Here is a 22,803-nt window from a genome sequence, read left to right as displayed (position 1 = left end):
TGATTCTATATCTCTATTTTGCTGTTGCTGCAACTTTATGGAGGTTATATGAGTAAAAACTTGAAATACTCTGGTGAGTTGAGAAGTCACTTAAAAGAATTTAATGTTTGGAAAAAAACGCCAAATTAAAACCAGACAAAATGAACTTTTGACATAGTTGTTTCTATTCCACAAGAAGTTGCAGTAGCTTGTGTTATAGGCTGCAGAAGCACTTGTCAAATTGAACTTTGCTTCTTCAAATTGTCATGCTCCTGACACATTCATACTCATGCCTTGAAGACCAAAATGTTCTCTTCAACCCAAACTGGACCCATCTTTTCAGCCTTACATTAAATGTCTATGAAAGAAAATAAACATTTATTGTCATTGTTCCTTTTGCTTCTTTGTGTTGAAATCCAATAATGCTGACTTAAATCTGTTTTTTTCTTGTGCTATATATTAGAAGTTCAGAGCTTGCTTGTATTGAGGACTGAGTAAATAAATTTACAGTCTCTTAAATGATTAAAAAAACCCTGTGTTAACTGGAATGTGGCACAGAAACAACAAAACCACTTACAGGTTCACTGCATTTTTTCTGTGTGATGATTTTTGACATTACTCTTTAGTAACTTTTGTGGAAAAGCACCTGGATGTAGTAGACCAGGGAACCAGCACAATGAGGTCATAAACTGTGCCTGTGGATAACACAGTACTAGCAGTGTACCAGAATAATGATGTAAAACAGCAAAAGCAATTCCGAGATGTGCTTTGACTGCTGCTTTGATTTGCTCCTTCCTGTAGGCCATCACCGAGGAAGATGTCCTGTTTCTGTCTGTGAAAAACACTGGGGGGAGAAAGTGGGTTGAGTGTGGCCATTTCCTGAGCAGGAGGCAATGTCTTGTTTTGCCTCACATGGCATGAACTGTGTCTGCTGCAACAGAAGGTGTAGAAAAATGGAGGTGCAGCTCTGAAATGTGAAGGCAAGTGGTGAAACCAAGACAACTGTGGTATGAGTTTCATGCCACAGACAGCTATGGTGAGAGACTGAAGCCAGCCTGGATGGAGCCCACCAGTACAGATAGGCTTCACCTCCTGAGCTATTTGCAGACTGAGGCAGAGCATGGCAATAGTCTCCTCTGCTCTTTTCAGGGTTGGAGCAACTCTACCCGTTACAGCAGTGATGGGAAAACAGACTGAGACTGGTTTATAGTGGCTTGATATTAATACGGTTTTCTGTGAGCAGTCAGGCTCTGCCACAGGAGATTGATGTGCCTTCATCTTCGTGCCACCACTCCATATGACAGGTCGGATCTCAGATTAGAAATATCAAGGAAATGGTGTTATAGAGATACGGACTTGCTTACATGAGGTCTTTATGTGCTACTAAAATTACCACCCAGTCTGGAGTGGTTTTGTTCAACAGTAAATACCTACTTTAGCAGCTAGATTTTTACTTACAGTTACACAGGGAGAAATAAAGAAGCAATGAATGGCAATAATTTTGAATTGTCTAATTAGAGGGGATGTGTCATGTTACTTGTTTTCCTGAGTTAACTAAGACTCTGAAGGAAAGTAAATTTTTTTAAAAGCTTTTTAGTAATCTCTTCTGGGAGAGCATTTTTCTACTGAACGAACTATTTGTGTACTTCCTCATACCAGGTATTTAAAAAGAGGTTAATGTATGAATTCTGATAAAGACAAATCTAGAAGATTCCTCACTAAGAGCTGCCATCATCTTTTCTGAGGCTGTTAGCATCTCTGTAGTACACTCCCTAATTCATTATCAGTTTAAAGACATTACTTTGCTGTGCTGGTGCCTGGTATCTCAGGAGCAGGAGCTCTACTCTGTGTGCTGTGTAATTTGGGTGCCCTCTGCTGCCTGCAATAAAAAGTTCACAGCAAAATAAGGAGCACAAAATGTCTGTCCTAGGTTTTACATTTCCCTTACATTACTTACGGATCTACTTCTAACAAACATTTCTGTCAAACACCCGTGGATATTAAACATACCTTTTCCTGCTTGTGTATGTGTGTTTGGTTACAAGTTGTATGTCTCTTGTAGGTGAATATTGTCTGGTTCATTCTTCCTCCATCTTGCAGATGTTCTTCTGTTAGCAATAGAAGGGGGGGAAAAAGAATGTTTTTAAACCTCTTCTATATTTTTTTCTCATGTTTCTCATTTATTGTTGCCTTTGAGCCTGTCTAATGCAGCATGATGGCATGTTGATGTTTGCAGTACTCTTATAAATGTTACCTAGCAGCTAGTGTTGATGTTGGAAAGGCAGCAATGCAAGATGTGCTTTCCAAACTGGCACCCACCAGTTCAGTGAAATCAGTCACAGCTGTTCTGTAAGACTGCATAAGGCAATGAAGTGAATGGTGCCTTCAGGCCAAGGGTGATTTGTGGACATATGATATTTTGGGACAAGTGGCTCCATTCTCCATGGGCCTCCATTCTAGAAGCATGTGGGTGCTACTAACACATCCCTGCTTATCTGGTTCATGTTTGGTTTCCTTCTGGCTATGGGATTTGCACAAATATAAATGAAGGAAAATGCTGCTGCAACTTCTGTGTACCAGAAAAACCCACAGGACTGTTTGGAGGGTTGGAGTTACGTGGCTTTCCTTATATTGTGGTCTGGAGACTTCTGGGGGGTTTTCAGCCTCCAAGGGATCTGAACCTGTCCAGCCAAAGGAGTGACTGAGGATGAGAGCTTAGGACATCAACTACAGGCTGTAGTAGAAGATTGCAAATGTTACTTAAATTACAGAGATAGCCAAAGACTTGCTGAGGTCAGAAATACCTGCAGAGATGATTTTCTCTGTAAGCTGTCTCTGAACAGATGACATACAGACATTGGTTGTAGCACTACCTTTGGTGAGAGGGCTGTGGATTTAATCAGAGGCTTGATGTTACTGAAGCACAAACATGTGCTCGGTTCGTTTTTCTCATTGCAGTGCCGTTACAATCCTTGCTTCCCTGGAGTGCGATGTGTGAACACTGCTCCAGGTTTCCAGTGTGAGACCTGTCCTCCAGGATATACAGGACAAACCATACAAGGGATAGGAATCAGCTATGCCAAGAGCAATAAGCAGGTGAGTGGCAGCATCCCTGTGACAACTGCCATTGCAAGGTGCTGGTTTTATATCAGCAGTGCATCTGTATTTTACTGTAAATTTTTTTGCATATTCCTGTAGCACCCTACAATAGGAACATTGTTTTTATCTAAACTCTTGTGGGTGGACCACAGCACATCCTAAAGTTGAAATTTTCTGTATCACAGTGTCTCTTCAGATTTGGACTGTTGTCCTAAGGGTGTGTCTGTACCATTCTGAGAGCGGTTTCAGGACAGGCTATGTCTCTTTTCTAGTCTTAAATTTTAGTGTCTTTTCTTCAGACTTCAATCTCAAATTGACATTGTTTTTATTATTTGTTGATTTGGTTTATTGCTAGGTCTGCTTAGACATTGATGAATGTCAGAATGGTGGACTTGGAGTCTGCGTTCCGAATTCTCATTGCATAAACACTTTGGTAAGCATCTTTTCATTTATGGCTTTAAAAAATTGATTGTTTTAAAATTTTATGTGGCTAGGATTGGATTTATACGTCTGATTGAAGAGCTGAATAATATAATTTGTTTCTTGGCTTCATATAAATCAAAAAATCCCTTCATCTTTTCCTGGCTAACAGTAAAAAATCAGTACTTGATTTGTCATTAACACATCCATCTGAATTGTATTTTATCACTTTCCCTGAAGAATGGCAGGAGCTCTTCTCTTCATACTACCCAGTTTTGTGTGTTTGTGAGTATGTCATTGCAAGGAACAGCCTCTGAAAGATTAAAACTTTTCTTACTCTCATCTCTTCCCACCTGGGAACTGCTGCAGCAAGCTGTTCCCCTGAGTGCTGTCTTTATAGGAGTAATGTCTTCACTTCATCAGGTTATGTATACAGTAGCAGATATCCCTCTAAATAAATGGAAAAGAGGAGAGCTGCAATTGGTACAATATTTTTAATATCCATAGATATTAAATCCAGGAGAGCAAGCATAGCAGAAGTAGGAATGGTTTGAAAGATGTTAGGATCCAATAAAAGGGGCATACAACCACATTAATGCTATGAAGCAAGAATAACATAATCATAGAATCATTTAGGTTAGAAAATACCCTGAAGGTCATTGAGTCCAACTGTTAACCCAGCACTGCCAAGCCCACCACAAAACCATTTCCCCAAGTGCCATATCCACTCTTTTTTTTAATACTTCCAAGGATAGTGATTCCACCACTTCTCTGGGCAGCCTGTTCCAATGCGTGACAATCCTTTTTGTGAAGAAATTCTTCCTAATACTCAATCTTAATCTCCTGTAGTGCAACTTGAGGCCATTTCTTGTCATATCACCTATTACTTGGGAGAAAAAACTGACCACCACCTTGTTACAACCTCCTTTAAGGTAGTTGTAGAGAGTGATAAGGCCTCCCCTGAGCCCCCTTTTCTCCAAGGCTGAATGCCTCCAGCTCCCTCAACCACTTCTTGTAAGACTTTGCTCCAGCCCTTTCACCAGCTCCATTACCCTTCTCTAGACACACTCCAGCGCCTCAATGTCCTTCTTGTGGTGAAGGGCCCACAGCCGAACACAGGATTTGAGGTGTGATCTCACCAGTGCTGAGTACAGAGGGACAATCACTGCTCTGGTCTTGCTGGCCGCACTGTTTCTGATACAAGACAGGATTTCACTGGCCTTCTTGGCCACCTGGGCACACTGCTGGCTCTTGTTCAGCCACTGTCAAACAGCACCCCCAGGTCCTTTTCCCCTGGACAGCTTTGCAGCCACTCCTCCCCAGCCTGTAGCACTGCCTGGGGTTGTTATGACCCAAGTGTGGGACCTACCAGTGGGCCTTGTTGAACCTCAGACCATTGGCCACAGCTCACAGATCCAGCCTGTCCAGATGCCTCTGCAGAGCCTTTCTAACCTCCAGCAAATCAAGACTCCTGCCCAGTTTGGTGTCACCTGCAAACTGACTGAGGGTGCACTTGATCCCCTCATCCTGATCACTGATAAAGATATTAAACAGGATGGGGCCCAGTGTTGAGCCCTGGGGGACTACCAGCTGGATGTAATTCCGTTCAGCACCACTCTCTGGGCTTAACCATCCAGAGAGCTTTTTACCAACTGAAGACCACACCTGTCCAAGCCATCAGCTGTAGGTTTCTTCTGGAGAATGCTGTGGGAGACAGTGTCAAAGGCTTTACTGAAATCTAGGCAGACAGTATCTGCAGCCTTTCCCTCATCCACTACATGGGTCACCCTGTCATAGGAGAAGATCAGGTTGGTCAAGCGTGACCTACCTTTCACAAACCCATACTGGCTGACCCTGATCCTCACATTGTCCTGTGTATGCTACAGTCTTTCTTCAAAGCAAGAGAAGGGTTGGAAATATCCTTCAGGTGTAAAGGTGGTCCTTTCTGCAGCAAGGTATTACTTAGGCTGCCATTTGTGTTCAGTGTTAGCTTTCCTTGTGAACAACCTAGATTTCTTAGGACTGCTTTCACTGTTCAGTATGTTTGTCTCTTTTTTTCAGTATCTAGAACATCTACCGACACATGTTGTATCTTGCTGCATGAGTAGACATGACTAGTCATCTTCAGGAGGCCATCAGGCCCTGTCTGCAAAGGGTAGGCACCAAGTGTCCTGCCATCTGTCAAAACAGAGCAGTGTGGGGTTTCTAATCCTGTCTCCCTTCAGAAACAGTTTGGTCTGGAAGTGCTGCCTTAAAGGCTATTTTAATGCATACCTGGGCTTGATAAAGGACAGAATATACAGAGCAAATTCATCAGACTTCAGAAAATACTATCCTAGTGTCCATTAGGATAAAGTGGATGGGTTGGTGTGTTTTACATAGGCCATACCATTTGCATGGTTCAAGGACTATTTTACTCTTCAGTCGTCAGTGTATTTTTGTCTTCATCCTGAAAGTATGCAGGCAGCACAGAATTAAAATTTGTAATGAAGTTAGGATTAGAGGACAAAAATAACGCCTGTCTGAGTAGTAAATAGATTTCTCTATGAGGATGGAATAGGACAGTCCTGACAGTACCTCCAACAGACTTTGTATGTGAAGAATGAAGTTGTACGAACGACCTCAGTTTCACAAAGGGGTAGATGCACATGTTTGTCAGAGCTCTGCCCATTTCTGTTCCTTGACATGTCAAAAAATAGTTATTCTTGTTGCCGTGGGATTTAGGTGCTGAAAAAATCTCCCGGAGCAGTTAATTAGGGGTGAGATAAGAAAGGGTTTATTTGCCAAGGCTAAGATGTTACAAGACGCGCGCGCGTATACCTGCTCCTGTGCCCGAGAGGTTACATTTTATAACATCATCCATCCAATCCCAGATGTGTCCACCCTGTGGCCTTTTCTCTGGTCCGCCCCGGGGTCCACCCCCTTAAAATGGGTCTGGGGTGTATTTCGGGACCCTCCATTCATCATCTTCACCATCATCAGAGCACAAAGGGTACATAGTTACCTAAATTCTTGACTTCATTCTGTGGTTTAGGCCCAGATATGCTGTTCTGTCAACTGTCTAGGCCTTGCCTTGACAAAAGACTAAACATTTCTATTGGATTCAGGAGTAGGGCTGATATAGGGAGCATAGAATGGGGTAAGAGGGTTAAGGAATGTGTAAACAAGGGTGCTACAGGGAAAGGGAAAGGGACAAGAGACAAAGAAGGGAGGGTTTCTGCTTTTCAAACCTACTTATAAAACTTACAAGTCTTACCAATATTAGAAAAATAAAAAAACCATTGGGGGCTTAAGGCATCATTCTCTATAAGGTAAAAAGATTGTTTTCCTTTATTAACTTTTATTTCATAAGTTACAAGTCTACAAATATATCAGAGACAAAAGGCATATTAGATGCCTAAAGAAGACCTCAACTTATCGCATCTATCTGTTTATATCTCATATGATTATTGTCCCAGAACATAACGAGATTCCTTGGCTTAGCAACTTTATGCTTATCTACACGAGAGAGGGCACAAATATAAAGTATATACATATGTGTCTAGGCAAACCACTGCAAAAATTTATGTCGATGTTCTTATTGCAGTGTAAGTGAGGATGACTGTGTCTTCACCTACAGAATTCTTTTCTGAAGAAAACAATTTAGCTCAAATTGATTTAAAAACATGTAAGTTTAAAAAATGAAATAAAATGTGCCTAGTTGAATTCAAATAAACTGATGGGTGTGGTTTACACTGAAATAAGATCATCCAGTGTGATTAATCAGGTGCTACTTAGAGTTTTACGCAAAGTTTCAGCCACCTGGAAGTGGCTCAGAGTGATGCTGGCAGGGACAAGGCATCATGAAGAAGCTTTTGCTGCTACACGACTTTTCTCTGGCTTAACAAAAGGCTGATCTAAATAAGAGTTGAGTGTGTGTTCCAGCATGCACTGTGGGAGCGAAACATCAGTTTCACATGGAAAATAAAGTTTGTTCACAGTGCAAGGGGCCTCAAGCAATGAAAAACTACACTTGCACAGTGTAAGCAGTGTGATGTGAATCTCACTTGTGTGCATGTTTTAAAAAGAAAAAAATTCCTGTTAAAAGGCTGGCTGCTAATTTTTTGTTCTTACAGGGGTCTTACCACTGTGGCCAATGCAAACCAGGATATACAGGAGACCAAATCAGGGGATGCCAGGCTGAACGGAGCTGCAGAAATCGAGCCCTCAATCCATGCAGCATCCATGCCCGTTGTATTGAGGAGAGGAGAGGAGAGGTGACGTGTATTGTGAGTTCATAAATTCATGCATTTGTCCAGTGAAAAATAGCCTTTTTTCGGCTGGAACTGAGAAAGTCTTTGTGGCCATTTCAAACAGTTGGATATTTTATTAGATTGTGGCTCACTGGCCCAGACTAGGTATCTTGCCATTGGTTTGTTCTTGCCGCCTGTCTGTAAAGCAGACATACTTGTGTATTGTATTTGTAATTAGGTCTTCGGGAATGGCTTTTGTAGACTTTCTGTAGCCTCCTCAGAAGAAACTGTCAAGTGTCACTCTACAGAAGACATCACAAGGACAAATTCCTCTTCTGGTGCTCAGCTACATAGCTGTGAGTAGGGATCCTGTCTGCATAGTCAACATGCCTGTATTTGCCAGGTGATAGAGATGGTATTTTTCCAAGTGAGATCACAGATTCTAGGCATCAGTAGGCTGTACTGTGCTTAATCAGCTGTGGGAGCAGAGGGGCACCAAGTGGCATATGAACTGCTATTGTACGAGTCTGACTGAAGTATATTACTTAGTTTTTCCAGCTAGCAAGGGGAAGCAAGAGACTAATCCCATGTCCTAACTTTGGATGCTGTGCATACTTTTGCTGGCACTTGCTTCGGTCTCATTTTTAAGTACATCTATTTCAAAAAAGAAGAATCCAGGATATTTTAAGTCCATACTGTAATGGAAGGATTCCTAGATACTTGTATTAGAGGCAAGTCCTTGATTTAAGGGGAGGCCAGAGTTTGACATGCAGTTTTATACATATATCTTTCACAGAGATTAGGAATTGGTTTGAAACAGTACCAATTTAATTGGCTAGGAGAAACTTGTGTGCAAATGTACTTCCTTTGCTGATGCCAACTTAGTAAATGTCAATACAGTTTTCTTTTAAAACTTCCTCTAGTTCTTGAGATACTGAGCAAAACACAGTCATCCCATTGATATAGGAGAATTTGATCCAAGCAAGTAAGGAGATAAAATCAGAACATAAATCTGTAGTAGAACAAAGGAGGTTTAGAACTAGTTAATTCTAACTACAGCTTACACAGCTATAAAATGTAGGATATGTCGAGATGTACTGATGGAATGCAGTATGTTCTGATCATAAAACTTAAACAGAACAGATTGGCTCAAGAGACTGGAAAATTACACGTACATGTTATAACTGTGCATGAGCACCAAAAAGTTCATTTAAAGGACAGTAACTCTGAGGGTCGTAGAAGACCCCCAAGACCACCCAAAGCTAGAATGACACATGCTTTGTATAGGTGAAATTTATGATAATGATTTATCAGAAACATCATGAATATGTAAGCTATTTTTGGGAATTAAAATGAATATTAATGTATATATGAAATAAAAAGGGAAGGATTTTTCTTTGATGGTATGCATGATAGGCAGAATGATCCCCCCTGCATCCAGCACTGTCAATAAAGAATGCCTGCTCTCTGAATAAGCACATTGGAGTCAGGAGGTTTTCTTTATTTTCTGAGATTTCAGTATCACCATCTAACTGTGGGCCCCTTACTGAGATGCTAGGTGCATACTCTGTCTGTTTTCTTTTACTCCATTTGCAGGTAAGGAACCAAAGTTAGTTCCTGGCCAGTGGCTCGAAGCAATCCATATTTTCAACTGAAATCATTAGGTGTTGCAGGCACATATTCCACTTGACATCAAGTTTTAGCTCTTTCTAGCTATGTCTAGATACAGAGAACTTGAAACAAAGATTCTCTCTCCATAGTGAGAGATGCATTGTACCTCATTGCATTGTACCTCATTGTACTTCAGTGCCTGGCCGTGATCTCTGTATGCTAGTGTTTTCAAGATGGGTGTGGAGTTTCCCTCTTGAATATTTCTACAGTGACTCATTAACCTTTTGATAGTACTACCATGGTGTTTTATTGATAGTGTGGCATTGGCTGGGCTGGTGATGGTTATATTTGTGGAAAAGATGTTGACATTGATGGCTACCCTAACGAAGAACTCTCATGCACTGCTGAAAACTGCAGAAAGGTAAGAAATTCTTTCTTAATCCTGTAATAATTCAGAGCATGAAGGGATGAAGAGGAAGAATGGAAGAAACATGACTAGATGTATTAATCTTTTTTTCAAGTTATTGAATTCTTCTGTAAAGATTCTATTTCATTGGATGAATCAGTTATTTAAAACAATAATAGAAAAAAAGCCATTCAAATTATGAAAGCATGCAGTTTACCCACAGAACACCAGACTTGTCTCCTTTTTTTTCTAGGACAATTGCAGATTTGTCCCAAACTCTGGACAAGAAGATGCTGATGGTGATGGAATTGGAGATGCCTGTGATGATGACGCAGATGGAGATGGCATTCCCAATGAGCAGGTGCTGTGTATAGATCAGGATGCAGGGGTCTGTGCAAACAGAAGGACTTTCCATTACTGCAGTGGGCAGTGATTCTGAAATCTGACTCATCATTTGCCAGAGCTTGTTCCATACCCATCACTTTCAGTGACTCCCTAAATCCTGTCTTTTGCTTTTATATAATGCTCATTCTTACAAAATGTGAAACACCCAGCCTTAAATCCACCAGTGTATCTGCCATTATTATCTTTCAGCATTTAATTCTGGAGCTTTTTGTGTACAGAACTTGTGTTCTTCTGAAACACTCTCCCAAAGCATGGCCTTCAGGAACATTACTTGCATAATGTCTTTCTTTTTCAAAAGCAGGTTGATCTGACATGTTTCATGAGGGATCCAAACCCTACATAAATTAATGGTATCTTGCCAATAACTTGAAAAAGCTTTGAATCATGTCCTCAATGCAGAAGAGGTTTCCATGAGGGTACACAACTGCAGAATAGATCATAGGATAAATTCAAATTGTAAAAGCTCTTTTGTATTCACCCTGTATTCTTAGCAGCCAACGGTTGTTCTCTACATTAAGATCCTTCACTGATACTGCTTAATGTACTTCTGAGGAAACAACAAGGACACTTTGTCCAGATTAAAAATGTCCACATGGAGCTAGGGCAGACTAAGAATCACAGGTTTGTCTCAGGCTGTTTTGCCACAGAGGCCCACCCTCAATTCTGGTAGCTTAAGTCAACTGGTTTTATTAATGTTTATAAGGAAAAATGAATGTTAAATCCTCCTTTATCTGTAAATCTATTTGCAGGTTCAGCAACTCCAGAATCAAGTAACTTCTATTTTGTTGCTGAGTTCTGTTCTTCCTCTGCATATGCAATAGGATGTTGATATGATAGATGGGGGTAGAAATTTTACACGACTTTGAAATAAAGTTTTCTCCATATGCCTCCTGATGGACTTTGAGAGTCAATAACAGTTTGTTTGACAAAACAAACAAACAAAAACCCCCCCATCAAAATCCAAACAAAGACTTGTCCCTTTTGCATCAAAAAGTTCTGCTTTCCCAAGTGTTTCAGCTTTAGTTTGAGTCTGTACCAGAAAGGGGGCAATGGCCTTTCACTGAGAGTGTCTGCAAACCTTGTCGGGGACTCCAAACTGCAGCTTTTGAGAAGGACCACATTAGAAAGCCAGGGCACCAAAACAGGTTCCTCACCATGGATGCATCCAAAATGAGAATCAGAAGTCCAAGTTGTAAGTAAAGCCTTATGGTACTGGGTGTTTGTGCTTAGGATTTTCTCAGAGTGGTTCAAAGCAGAGCTTTGAGGGAGCAAGTGATGTCTGATCTGGAGTTAATATTCACATAAAATTTCAAACTTCTCACACTAATAATTTTTTTTGAAAGTAGAAATAAATACAAGGATTATATAAATCCACTAAAATAAGAATTAAATATTCAGGGCCTGGCTCATGTCTGGTTCTGTGTCTCTTGCAGGATAACTGTGTCTTAGCTCCCAATGTTAATCAGAGAAACAGTGACCAAGATATCTTTGGAGATGCTTGTGACAACTGCCGCAATATCCTCAATAATGACCAGAGGGACACAGATGGTGATGGGAAAGGAGATGCTTGTGATGATGACATGGATGGAGATGGTTGGTGATTTTTCACTTTCAGCTTCTCTGATGTTATTCAAACTTGCCCAGAGTGTGCATTAGATTAGGAGATTTCCTGTCACCAGCTGTAGCACATAGTCTTTCTCCATGAAACCTGTGTTTGGAATCCTTTTAGTTTACTTAATATATATCTTTTAGTCTGCATTGGAAGCACTGAACATTGTAACAGATAAACCAAGTGGAGATTGTTTTATGTATAAGTTGAGGATGTTGGTCATTCAGCATTTTCTTAAAGGTATAAATGTGTCCCAGAGCATCCAGCTGCCACCAGTAACTGATGCCCAAGAGCTACATACTGTATTATTTTCATTCGTGTAGGAGGCTTGAAAGAAGTGAAAAAAATCAAAACCTTTCAAATGTAATAATGAAGATGTAATGTCCTATCCTGTAAGCTGTGATACAGGAACAGGATAGAATGAATTTTATCTAATTAATGAAGTGTGTGTGGTTGGGTGGAAAGCTATTCTTTAGTGAGATGTTTCTAACTACTATTAAATGAATGGATGCACACATAAAAAAGTTTTGCAGTGCAGGCTTATAATTTCATTGCAAGATTAAGTAGTTGCTGAAAAGGAATAGTGTCTTTACTGTTCTTAAAGTTGATATTGTCCAGTAACAGCTACAGGAATTGTCTTTAACTAACATCCAATCAATTTTCCCTAGGTATTAAGAACCTTTTGGATAATTGTCAGAGGATCCCCAATGAAGACCAGGAGGACACGGATAATGATGGTGTTGGTGATGCTTGTGACAGCTGCCCTACAGTCAGCAACCCAAACCAGGTTAGCAGGCAGAAAGAAAAAATTATCCTTCTTTAGGGAGAGATCCAAAAAGATGCAAAGAATGAGACAACCCATGCAGCCATGGTGTTTATATCTTAATAATAAAGTATATCTAGGTATTCAGGGAAGTTTATGGAACTGTAGACTCCTCTGACATGAGAAAGGAGAGACATCAGTTGTATTCTCATAGCTTGGGATGTTGTTAGGACCTCTACCCTGCCTGTATTTTCTACTCTCATGCTCTGAAATGTGGGCTGTAGTCCCACGTAGTCCAATGCCAGACTCCACACAGGGTTGTGATTTAGTTACACTCGATATATCTTTAATTAGGACAAAATCCCTGTGTCCTTATTTATCAAAACTTCCAATGCTCCTAGGTGAGAAGTCATTGGAACTTTTCATATGTTTGAAATTCTGATTCTAATGACAAATGTTGGAAACTATAGAGAAACATAGTAGATTTTTATAACTACTTAAGAAATCAACCTTTGTTGGAAATGAGGGATACTTATTTTCAGTAGTAGAGGAATCTGTCTAGAAGTGTGTCAATCAAGTATAACACTGTTTATTCACACTGACTTTTTGATTAGATGGATGATGCAAGCAAGAAAATATGTTCTGTAAAACCAATGTTTTCTCATGCTTTTATTGTTATGGCATTGGATTTGGTTGTGTTTTGATTTGGTTGTGTTTTGACTTAATACTGCTATTTTAGTAGATGGCAGCTGATACTGGAACTTGTTCTGTTTCCTTTTGCAGTCAGATGTTGACAATGACCTGGTTGGAGATTCCTGTGATACCAATCAGGACAGGTAAGTTGTCTTGTGACTTGTAACAGCAGCAGGGAAGTGAAAGAGGCTAGTCTTGAGCTGAAGGATGCCACTGATTCCTGGAGAGCTGTAATTCTTCAGACTAGCCTGGATTTAATTCCAGAGAGATGTCATTACAAAATCAGTGTTATGATTTATCAGCCTTGTTGGTTCACTTCCAGGTAGCAGTACAGTTGCGGAGCCCTTCACCCTTAGCCCCATTCACACAGGCCTTCTGTGAGTTCCCCTATCAATGACTTTCACATGCCCTTGGCATTCAGAGGAGCACATCCTATGACAAATTGCATCGCTTGTATGGAAGCAGTTTCTGCATAACCAGCTTTAGGGGTGGTAAGTCCTCCCCCGTGCTCCTCACTTACAGCAAGAGACAAGGGAAATGATAAATTCTGTGCTAGAACAGATTTTCACCAGCCACAGACAGATGTTTCACCCCAGAGCCATTGGTGGATGCTGCTCTCTGCAACAGGAGTTGCCGGAAGCCCACTTTCACCACGAAAAACTTGATACGCAGTGGTGTGAGAGTGGTGCTAGTTTTTAAACAATTCTGATTTCAGGTGCTCATGTAGTCCCCCATAAAGTTTCATTCACGTCCAACCTGCATGTTCATGAGCACCAAGACATATGTGCACAATGTGCACATGGGAAAAGGGACACCAGGTGTTCAGCTCATGCTGTCTCCTGGGTGCCTTTTAATTGGTGACACTGCACTTGTTGGATGTGCCTTACATGCCCTTTAGGAGTGGAGATTGTTTGAGACCTTGGGCTCTGGTAAGTTTCCCACACCATGTTAGGCTTCTTTTTCTTTTCCTCATCTCTGAGTATTTCTATAGCTCCTGGCTTAGTCTTTGTCTTCCTGCCACGTTATCATACAGTCCCTCTTTGTTCATGGCCTCTTTGCAGTTCAGCCACCTGAGCAACAACAGCTTGTACTGCCCCACTGGTCTGCTTCTAGGTCCAGGGGTGCCACTGGTATGTTTCCTGCTCGTGTGTCTATGCTGTTTCCTGTGCAGAGGCAGGACCTGATGCTGGTATGCAATTTCTTTTTGTTTCTTTGCTTGCAGCGATGGCGATGGACACCAGGACAGCACAGACAATTGCCCTGCCGTTATTAACAGCTCCCAGCTGGACACAGATAAGGACGGGTTGGGTGATGAGTGTGATGAGGATGATGACAATGATGGTATTCCTGACCTCTTGCCCCCAGGCCCTGACAACTGCAGGCTGGTTCCCAACCCAGGGCAGGAAGATGATAACGGTAAGATGGGCCTTCAGGAGCCATTTCAGTTCTTAGGCACTGCATTCATCTCCAGGCATTAGATATGTGTAGCAAGATCCAACACAGTCACTACATGTGCATACACTCATCCCAGGAGGAACACCAACACACAAGAGCCCTTCAGCCAAAGCAGAGGTCCTCAGGTCCCTTTCTCAGGCACTGCAGCCAGCAGGGCTGACACTCCACTTGCTTCCTGGACACCCTGACCCAGTGGCTAGGCCAGGTGTGACTATTTGCCTGCACCATAAATCTGCTTTCACTTCTCTGATGCATTCAGGTGATGGAGTTGGAGATGTCTGCGAGTCTGATTTTGACCAGGATACAGTGATTGATCGGATCGATGTGTGCCCTGAGAATGCAGAGATCACCTTGACAGACTTCAGGGCCTATCAGACTGTGGTGTTGGACCCAGAGGGGGATGCGCAGATTGATCCCAACTGGGTCGTTCTAAACCAGGTAAAAATACACTTTGGTCTTTCTTACCTCTCTGAAAAATGTCATTTGAAAACCACAGTAAAACTGGCTCTGTAGTTGCTGGATCTCTGGCAAACATCAGAAGTGGAAGCTGTTGGTTGGTAGACTGTTTTCAGGAGTAATAATAAAATAAAAAATAAAATTCTTTCTTTTAGCATATGATAGCTTGAAGCTTGATGCTGCTAATAATCTAAAATAATAATAAATAGTTTGATGCTCTTAATAATCTAAAATTACATACTGGCCAGCTTATTCTGGGTGGATTTCATTACTGCCAGAAGGCAGACATTAGACTTTTGTTTCACTCTATTAAAATATTTCTGTAGCAAACAATCCTTTCCAGAATTTAAAAGTCTGACCTTCTAAATAGCAGAGCATGTCATAGAATTATAGAGTGGTTTGGGTTGGAAGGAGACCTAGTTCCAACCCCCCTGCCATAGCCAGGGACACCTTCAATTAGACCAAGTTGCTCAGAGCCCCAGCCAACTTGATCTTAAACACTTCCAGGGATGAGGCATCCACAGCTTCTCTGGGCAACCTGTTCCAGTGCCTCATCACCCTCACAGTACAAAAAAATTTGCTAACATCTAATCTGAACCTCTCTCTTTCAGTTTAAAGCCATTGCCCCTTGTCCTTACATGCTCTTTTAAAAAGTCCTTCTTCATCTTTCTTGTAGGCTCCCTTCAGGTACTAGAAGGCTGCTATTAGGTCACCCCGAAGCCTTCACTTTTCCAGACTGAACAAACCCAGTTTTCTCAGCCCTTCCTCATAGGAGAGGTGCTCCATCCCTCTAATCAACTTGGTGGCCCTCCTCTGGACTTGCTCCAAAAGGTTGATGTCCTTCCTGTGCTGCAGACCCCAGCTGATGCAGTACTCTACTACTCCTAGATGGAGTCCAGTAACTGCTATTTACACTTAGGCAAAGCTCTCTTCCTCCCACAACCCTCTCTCCCTGCCCCTCATTTTGGCCAGTTTCAGTGATTTCCAGAAGATTGTGGGAGGGAAAGTATCAGAAAACCAGTATGGCCAATTCTACAGTGGGAAAATACAAATCTTTCCTGACTCAGGCAGGTCATGCAAGCAATTGAAACACTAGTATTTTGATTGTAGTTCCCATTTCAACTCAGAACTACAAGTTTTACAGATATGTTGTAAGCAAACAGAGGAGGCTGATAGACAGGGTGCTAGAGGGAGGCCAGGCTTAGCCAACCCAGCTTGCCATGCATGCTTACCACCCTGAATTTACTCTTACAGGGCATGGAAATTGTGCAGACTATGAACAGTGATCCTGGCCTTGCTGTTGGTATGTACCCTCTTCTGAGATGCAAGTTTTACAGAAGAAAACATGTAGCATATGAACATGTGTTCTGCAGGATTGTTTTTAACCTGCGTGTATCCTCAGGTTACACAGCTTTTAATGGCGTTGACTTTGAGGGCACTTTTCACGTGAACACGGTGACAGATGATGACTATGCTGGCTTTATCTTTGGTTATCAAGACAGCTCTAGCTTTTATGTGGTGATGTGGAAACAGACAGAGCAGACGTACTGGCAAGCGACTCCCTTCAGAGCTGTTGCAGAGCCTGGCATTCAGCTAAAGGTACTGGTTGTGGCTCCCAGTTGGGTACACAGTGGTCACTGCAGCCTGGCTGTGCTTTCCTGCCATGTGTTGGCCATGGGTGAAGCCATCATGCTGTGCAGGGGCCAAGCCATCACATGTCAGCCATGCTGCTTGACTGCAGTTCTCTATTTGCAACTTGTGTCAAAATGTCAGGCAGCTGCCACACAGCCCTTTTAATGGCACTGTTTTTTAAGGAACTTCATCTTTCCTTTCTTATCAGCTGGAACATTTGTTTTCTGCAGTGATTGTGCTCTGACCATAATTGGTCAGAATGCCTCCTTCTCCTTGGTCCAGGTACCCAGTTGCTTTTTCATGCAGGCAGTGGGTGTAGTTATACAACAGAAGTTAGTGGCTTGTGAGCAGCAGGGAGGGTATAGACCCGCTCCCCACTACAAAAAAACTTATGGCTCCTGAAAGTGATATTTCTCTATGGTCATCATTGGAAAATTGTATTTCTGCAGGCTGTGAAATCCAAGACAGGTCCTGGCGAGCACCTCCGCAACTCCCTGTGGCACACGGGGGACACCAGTGATCAGGTCAGGCTGCTGTGGAAGGATCCCCGAAATGTAGGGTGGAAAGACAAAGTCTCCTATCGCTGGTTCTTGCAGCACAGACCCCAGATTGGTTATATCAGGTAAGAGAGAAAAGGATAGATAAGAGTACAGATACATGTCTGCCTGAACTGTTGTCTCTCAACACCTGATTCAGATAATAATCTGAGAGTTTAGATTATGTCTGGTCTTTGCATTGATGAAGCCTTATAATAGCCTTTATGTATTCTAGGATAATAGAATTAATAAAAGTTGTCATTTAAAGGTTGTGAGCCTAACTAAGACGAGTAATTATCCTGATGTGATAGATTTGAGATTACTCAGCATATATTCAGAGCTTTGTAACGCATGTTATCTATTCTTATTTTGATATTTGAGAGAAAGAAAAAAGTTATTAAAAAAACCCAAAAATCACCATTTGGGAGGAAACATCTTACTCTGCAACGTCCAGCAGAGAAATGAGCAGGAATTATTCTTGCAGATCAAGCATAAAATGCAAAAAATTAACTCCTCTGGCATTGTCAGCTCAGGTTTTAGAACCTTATAATAGAAAACATACACAGATAAGTCAGTCGTTTTTCAAAAAAATCACCACCCTGCAGTTGAGATGCAGTAACCTTATGATATAATTACTCCACTTTTCTAGTGCAGAGCATCATCTTCAGTGGTAATTGGAGTGAGCATGTTTGACTTTATGGTAAAATGGATTAAGAACATTTACACTGTCTACTTTTGTGTCCCAGCCACAGGGCAGCAGTGAATAGATCTTGGGCAAGTTTTGTTTAGACCAAGCAGTTTGTCGAGCCGCTTCAGAAGCAAACATCTCCTATGATTGCAGTCTCTCCAGTCAGCCTAAGTAATGGACTCTCCAACTGGGAAAGGTAGCAAAGTCAGTGTAGTAGAATCCTTCAAAAACTAAAGGCAGCCAAGCCTAAATGGAACATCTGCCAGCTCTCTGTCCACATCTTGCTGTGGTTTGGTTAGGCCAGATGCCACAGACCATTATGTGTCTAGAAAAGGTTTTCTGAGGCTTCAAGGAAGCATAGGAAAAAATCACTTCAGCCAGCCTCTCCCATGAAAATGGGAAAGACAACAAGTTCTATTTATAGTAGATACTTTTGAAGTGCCTCAGCAAATCAGGAAATAAACTCCGGAACATACCAGGAATTGGTTTTTTTTTTCTTATTTTATGAAAAGACACAGGAACTTTCTTTCCCTTCACCATGTGCTACTTTCTTGCATGTCTCATCAGCAGCATCCTCATCCACAACAAGGCCCTCCAGGCTCATCATCTTCTAAGTAATTTACCTAGTAAATTTACCCAAAGGCTGAGGACTTTTTGTGGACAGTGCTGCAACAGCTCAGCTGGCTCCTGCCCTCAAATACAGGGCACGTGCTTGGGAGCTGGGAGGTTAATCTCCTTTCACACAGCTATTTGGGAACTTGCTGATGGGTTTTTAACAAGAGGATGCTAGATCAGCAAAACTGTTCCTAGAATTAATCATACTCACATTTTTGAAGACATCTCACAGACAAGTTTAAGGTTCCAAATGGTTTGTTTGAAACCTTGCCTATTAAAAAAAAACAAAACAAAACAAAAAACCCTCATTTCAAACTGTGTGAGACAATATCCATCTGGCTTTTTTCAACTGATCTAGTCTGGTTCTCCCTTTCTCCTATTATTATCGACTGTGGAAAATTTCAAGAGCTAAAGCTCTCAGCCTGATTGACTAAACATTCCAGAGCTTTTTTAGGATGTGTAGAAACTCCCCAACACACCCTCCCTTGCTGGTTCTTGCCACCATGCAGATACCTTTAGTTTCCGGCCTACAGAGGAGCTAGCTTAACTGCTTTTTCTCCCCTGGGCTAGACGGGAGGGATAACATGTCCAAGGCTAGAGTCTCCATGGATAACAACATTACTTTCAGGAATGTTGCAGCCTTAGAAAAAGACCTAATAGAGCTTCTATTTGCTTTCATTAAGGGCAAGATTTTATGAAGGCTCTGACCTCGTGGCAGACTCTGGTGTAACTATAGACACCACAATGCGTGGAGGACGGCTTGGAGTTTTCTGCTTCTCTCAGGAAAACATTATTTGGTCTAACCTGAAATATCGCTGCAATGGTAATATAGCTCTTACTTCCTTTTAGCTCACAACTAGCAAGTGCCCATGAAGAACTGGTAGTGTGGCTGTTGGATTAAGCCATTTTGATCCTCTCCTTTACCTTTCATGTACAAGTTTTTCACAGCTGTGAAACACCTCCCCTGACACCAGCAGCACAGTGCAGCCCTGCTAGATGGGAAGTAATGCCTCAGAGCTGCTCCTCCCAGAGCTGCAGATTGTGCCAACTGAGAAGTATAGCTGTCATCAGAGAATTAGGAACATTATTTAAAAACAACTGACTGTGAGAGCTGTACACACACAATAAATACCTCAGGCCATCACATATGTAGGATGCCTTGAGCTTTGAATAAAGGGTGAAATATACCTGGAGGGTCAGTGGGCTCAATCACTAGGCATCAGTATCACTCATGTACTTGCTGGTTGCTCCTGTCTGTGTGAGGGGAAGATCATAAAATGCCTTTCCTCCCATGGAGGAATCCTTCTGACTCTGTGGGAGAGTGCTGTCTTGCTTCTCTTGGTGCAAGAGCCTTGCAGCTTAGCTCTGATCTCCCACTATGTAAAATATCTCAAACCTTGATCACTCCACACAGAAGCTGATCACATCAGGGTATTTCTGCCCTGGCAGCAGTTCAGCTAGATTGAAGCAGTTCAGCTAGATTCAACTAGATAGTAGCATCAATCCCTACCCAACCTTTAGAAAACAATTTACCAGCCATTACTAAGTTGGAATAGTTTCCTTGTCCAGCTCCTGTAGGGGGCTGCACGGCCACTCTGTGGCGTGTTCTGTGATGGACTCTGGTTCTTGGACATCCGGTACACTAGGCTAGCACTTGGAGGTCATGGTTAAACAGGGGAACTTCTAGACAGCAGTGCTTACAATTAAAAATTACTTGATATACATCTTAAACAATACACAGTTTCCCAAAGCTGCCACTGAGTCATACTTACCTGGCAGTAAGCAGGCAGCTGGCTTTGCTGCAGGAGCTACAGAAGTTAATGAAACCCAGTCAGAAAGTCTCTGGAGTCCCCAGGTATCTCTGATCTCATTTCAGACAAGTTCCTACATTTGCAGAAAAGGCTTGAAAATAATTTCAAGCCTTAAAAAAAGTGTTCAACAAAAAGCAAAGGACTTATCCCTTTTTTTTTTCTATATACTGTGTGTGTTTATACAGTTACATCCTTTTTTGAGTTTAGAATTACCTGTCCTGCATCAGGGTGGAAATAATCATATTAAAGCTGATGTCATGCAGTTGAGTTTCACTGCTGTGGCTTCATTGTTGGCTGCAGCCTTAGCTCTACAGTTGGCTCTGTGGCTCTCCAGATAAAATGTTCTGGGACCTGGCAAAGGCGGACTGCAAACAGCACTTCAAACAGAACTGTAGCTACTCTTATGACATTGATCCATCTCCAGCTCCCGTCGCCAAGTCTCAGGTCAGGTCTTTCTGCCAGTTGCTATTTGTCCTGAGGTTAATGTTTTTTGTCCCTTCTTGTGGCACGGGAAACCATCACAGGGAAGTTGAATTAGGATACATGAGAAACAGAAATGCTGACACTGCAAACATGTCTGGTGTGCAGAGCAAGACAACCACTTCTTTTGCCTTTCTGGTCAGCATTTATTTATCAAAGTTTAAGAGTGCAAGGCACAAAGTTTTCAAAAAAAAGTAATCTGAAGATTGATAATACTCTGTTGTGGGCTGGCACTATAGCACTCACTGCCTCGTTAGCCTCTCTGCGATTTTCAGTGGTGTACAGCTAAAACTGAAAACATTCCCTGTTCATTCTTAAGGTGTAAACAAAAGAGAAGCATGTTACCTAAAAAAAATAGGAGGTGGCTTATTCATTAATTTAATGGCTCCTTGATTTTGTAAGAAGAGACTAAACTTCTGCATATTTTCCTGTTTTCAGACACCATCCCAGAGGACTTCCAAGAATTTCAAGCGCAGCAATTTGGTGTTGGGGATATTTAAGAAGTAAAAGCAAACTAACATTGCTATTGCAAACAGTAAAACAATATATTTTAAATCCTTATATGATCGTTGTTGTCCGAGTGCACATCGCAGCTTTGTTCTCATTGATGTGACTATGTCAGACTTTTTTTTGGTATGAAAGTGAAAATAAAAAGGAGACAAAATAGACCTGGGCTTCAGTTGTTTTCAAATTTGTCCTAAAATCTAGGGAGCAGCATGTAAATGGAGTGACACTTGCTTAAAACATTCTCAGGAAAAGTTTGAATCTATTGCCTTTTTGGATTCAGTGTTAAACACGGTGGGCCAGAAAGCAAAATTTTGTCTACCTGGGATGTGTTAGAAACAACAGGTTGCATCTGGGCATGAAGCGGTTCGGAGCTGTCTGGCCAAGCCAAGGCCTTCTTAGTAGCTTTTCAGTCCTGCTAGGAATAGCATATCTCCTTTGGTACAGTTATTTCTCTAAAGGAGGTAGTATCTCCTTTAGGACAGTTTAATACCTTTAGAGACTCTGTTACCTTTGTCAGACCTCTTCTAAGAACTCTATTAGGCCTCCCAGCCCTCCCACTTCCAGAAAGTATGAGTAACACTATCCCATCCAGTAAAAGGAAAAAAAGCTGACTGCAGGGCGATGCAGTCACATCTTATGGCTTGCACAAGACTGAAACAAAAGAAAAAGACTATGGAGATAAATGCAGAATCACCTAGACAGAGAAAATAATCCTTTCACATAAACAAAGCCAGGCTTTGACCTGCTGTCCCCATTCAGAGCAGAGCTCTATTGGCAGGTACTGCAATCTTATGCAAATAAGTTGCCAAGTTAAAACCCCAAAACACTGCATTAAGCATTAGTAACCATTAGAAAAGGACTGGAATTGTATCACAATGTGCAGAAAAGTGTTGATAAAGTGTGCATTTCTACTACATTCTTTTTAAAAATAGAACTAGGAAAGGAAGGGAGGACAAGCTCCAAGGACCGCTGAATAGAAGGATATTGCAGCTTCTAGGATAGTTACTTTAAAAAGGACAATGGGAAACAGCACTTCAGCCTGGGGGGAGGAGAAAGAAGGAAATAAAAAGAGAATCAGAAATAGCTCTGAGAAAATACAGTCATAGCTCTTTCCTAGCCCAAGGATACAGGTGAAATGCTGAGTATAATTATCAGGTAAAAGTATCAAAACAACAACAACAAAAGTTTCCTGTTTTCAGTACAATAAATATACCCTTAAGAATATTACAAGCTATCAAAGGCTTTGACTACTGGCAGACTTTTCCGTGTGGGCTTGTCCATCATAGCGAATGTTTCTGGAAGCAGGGTGGCCCTGGGACCTGTCCCATGAGGGATCCTAGAGTCCTGCAGTAAAGAGCATGATGCAGGAGCATTCCTCTGGCTCAGTGCTTCATGGTGAAAGGTCC

The 22,803-nt window shown here is 41.7% G+C and overlaps 1 protein-coding gene and 1 long non-coding RNA gene across 5 annotated transcripts in view; one reads left to right on the top strand and one right to left on the bottom strand.

Moving 5' to 3' along the window:
- LOC113943141 overlaps window positions 1-19,269 on the bottom strand; it is a 28,504-nt gene extending 9,235 nt beyond the window's left edge. The window contains exons 1-2 of the long non-coding RNA XR_003526212.1: window positions 18,811-19,269; window positions 1,990-2,087 (exon numbers count right to left, since the gene is read on the bottom strand). This is a non-coding gene — a long non-coding RNA (uncharacterized LOC113943141). The remainder of the gene's footprint in view (window positions 1-1,989; window positions 2,088-18,810) is intronic.
- THBS4 (thrombospondin 4) overlaps window positions 1-22,587 on the top strand; it is a 40,784-nt gene extending 18,197 nt beyond the window's left edge. The window contains exons 8-23 of one of the 4 annotated variants that reach the window (XM_027634501.1): window positions 2,938-3,075; window positions 3,434-3,511; window positions 7,614-7,766; window positions 9,658-9,762; window positions 10,001-10,108; window positions 11,586-11,745; window positions 12,430-12,548; window positions 13,308-13,360; window positions 14,440-14,633; window positions 14,932-15,110; window positions 16,383-16,431; window positions 16,531-16,727; window positions 17,210-17,382; window positions 19,283-19,422; window positions 20,745-20,854; window positions 21,329-21,493. In XM_027634501.1, the coding sequence (XP_027490302.1) occupies window positions 2,938-3,075; window positions 3,434-3,511; window positions 7,614-7,766; window positions 9,658-9,762; window positions 10,001-10,108; window positions 11,586-11,745; window positions 12,430-12,548; window positions 13,308-13,360; window positions 14,440-14,633; window positions 14,932-15,110; window positions 16,383-16,431; window positions 16,531-16,727; window positions 17,210-17,382; window positions 19,283-19,422; window positions 20,745-20,854; window positions 21,329-21,397 (2,025 nt within the window). In that variant the 3' untranslated portion in view covers window positions 21,398-21,493. Of the gene's footprint in view, window positions 1-2,937; window positions 3,076-3,433; window positions 3,512-7,613; window positions 7,767-9,657; window positions 9,763-10,000; window positions 10,109-11,585; window positions 11,746-12,429; window positions 12,549-13,307; window positions 13,361-14,439; window positions 14,634-14,931; window positions 15,111-16,382; window positions 16,432-16,530; window positions 16,728-17,209; window positions 17,383-19,282; window positions 19,423-20,744; window positions 20,855-21,328 lie in introns of all 4 variants that reach the window. The other 3 variants (XM_027634504.1, XM_027634502.1, XM_027634505.1) reach the window with 3 other exon arrangements.
- Window positions 22,588-22,803: the final 216 nt, after the last annotated feature.

Source organism: Corapipo altera, unplaced genomic scaffold (assembly GCF_003945725.1).
Source record: "Corapipo altera isolate COAL_440 unplaced genomic scaffold, ASM394572v1 61411, whole genome shotgun sequence".
Taxonomy (NCBI): Eukaryota; Metazoa; Chordata; class Aves; order Passeriformes; family Pipridae; genus Corapipo; species Corapipo altera.
The sequence above is the reverse complement of the archived record's forward strand: the minus strand, read 5'-3'. Positions and strand labels throughout refer to the sequence as shown.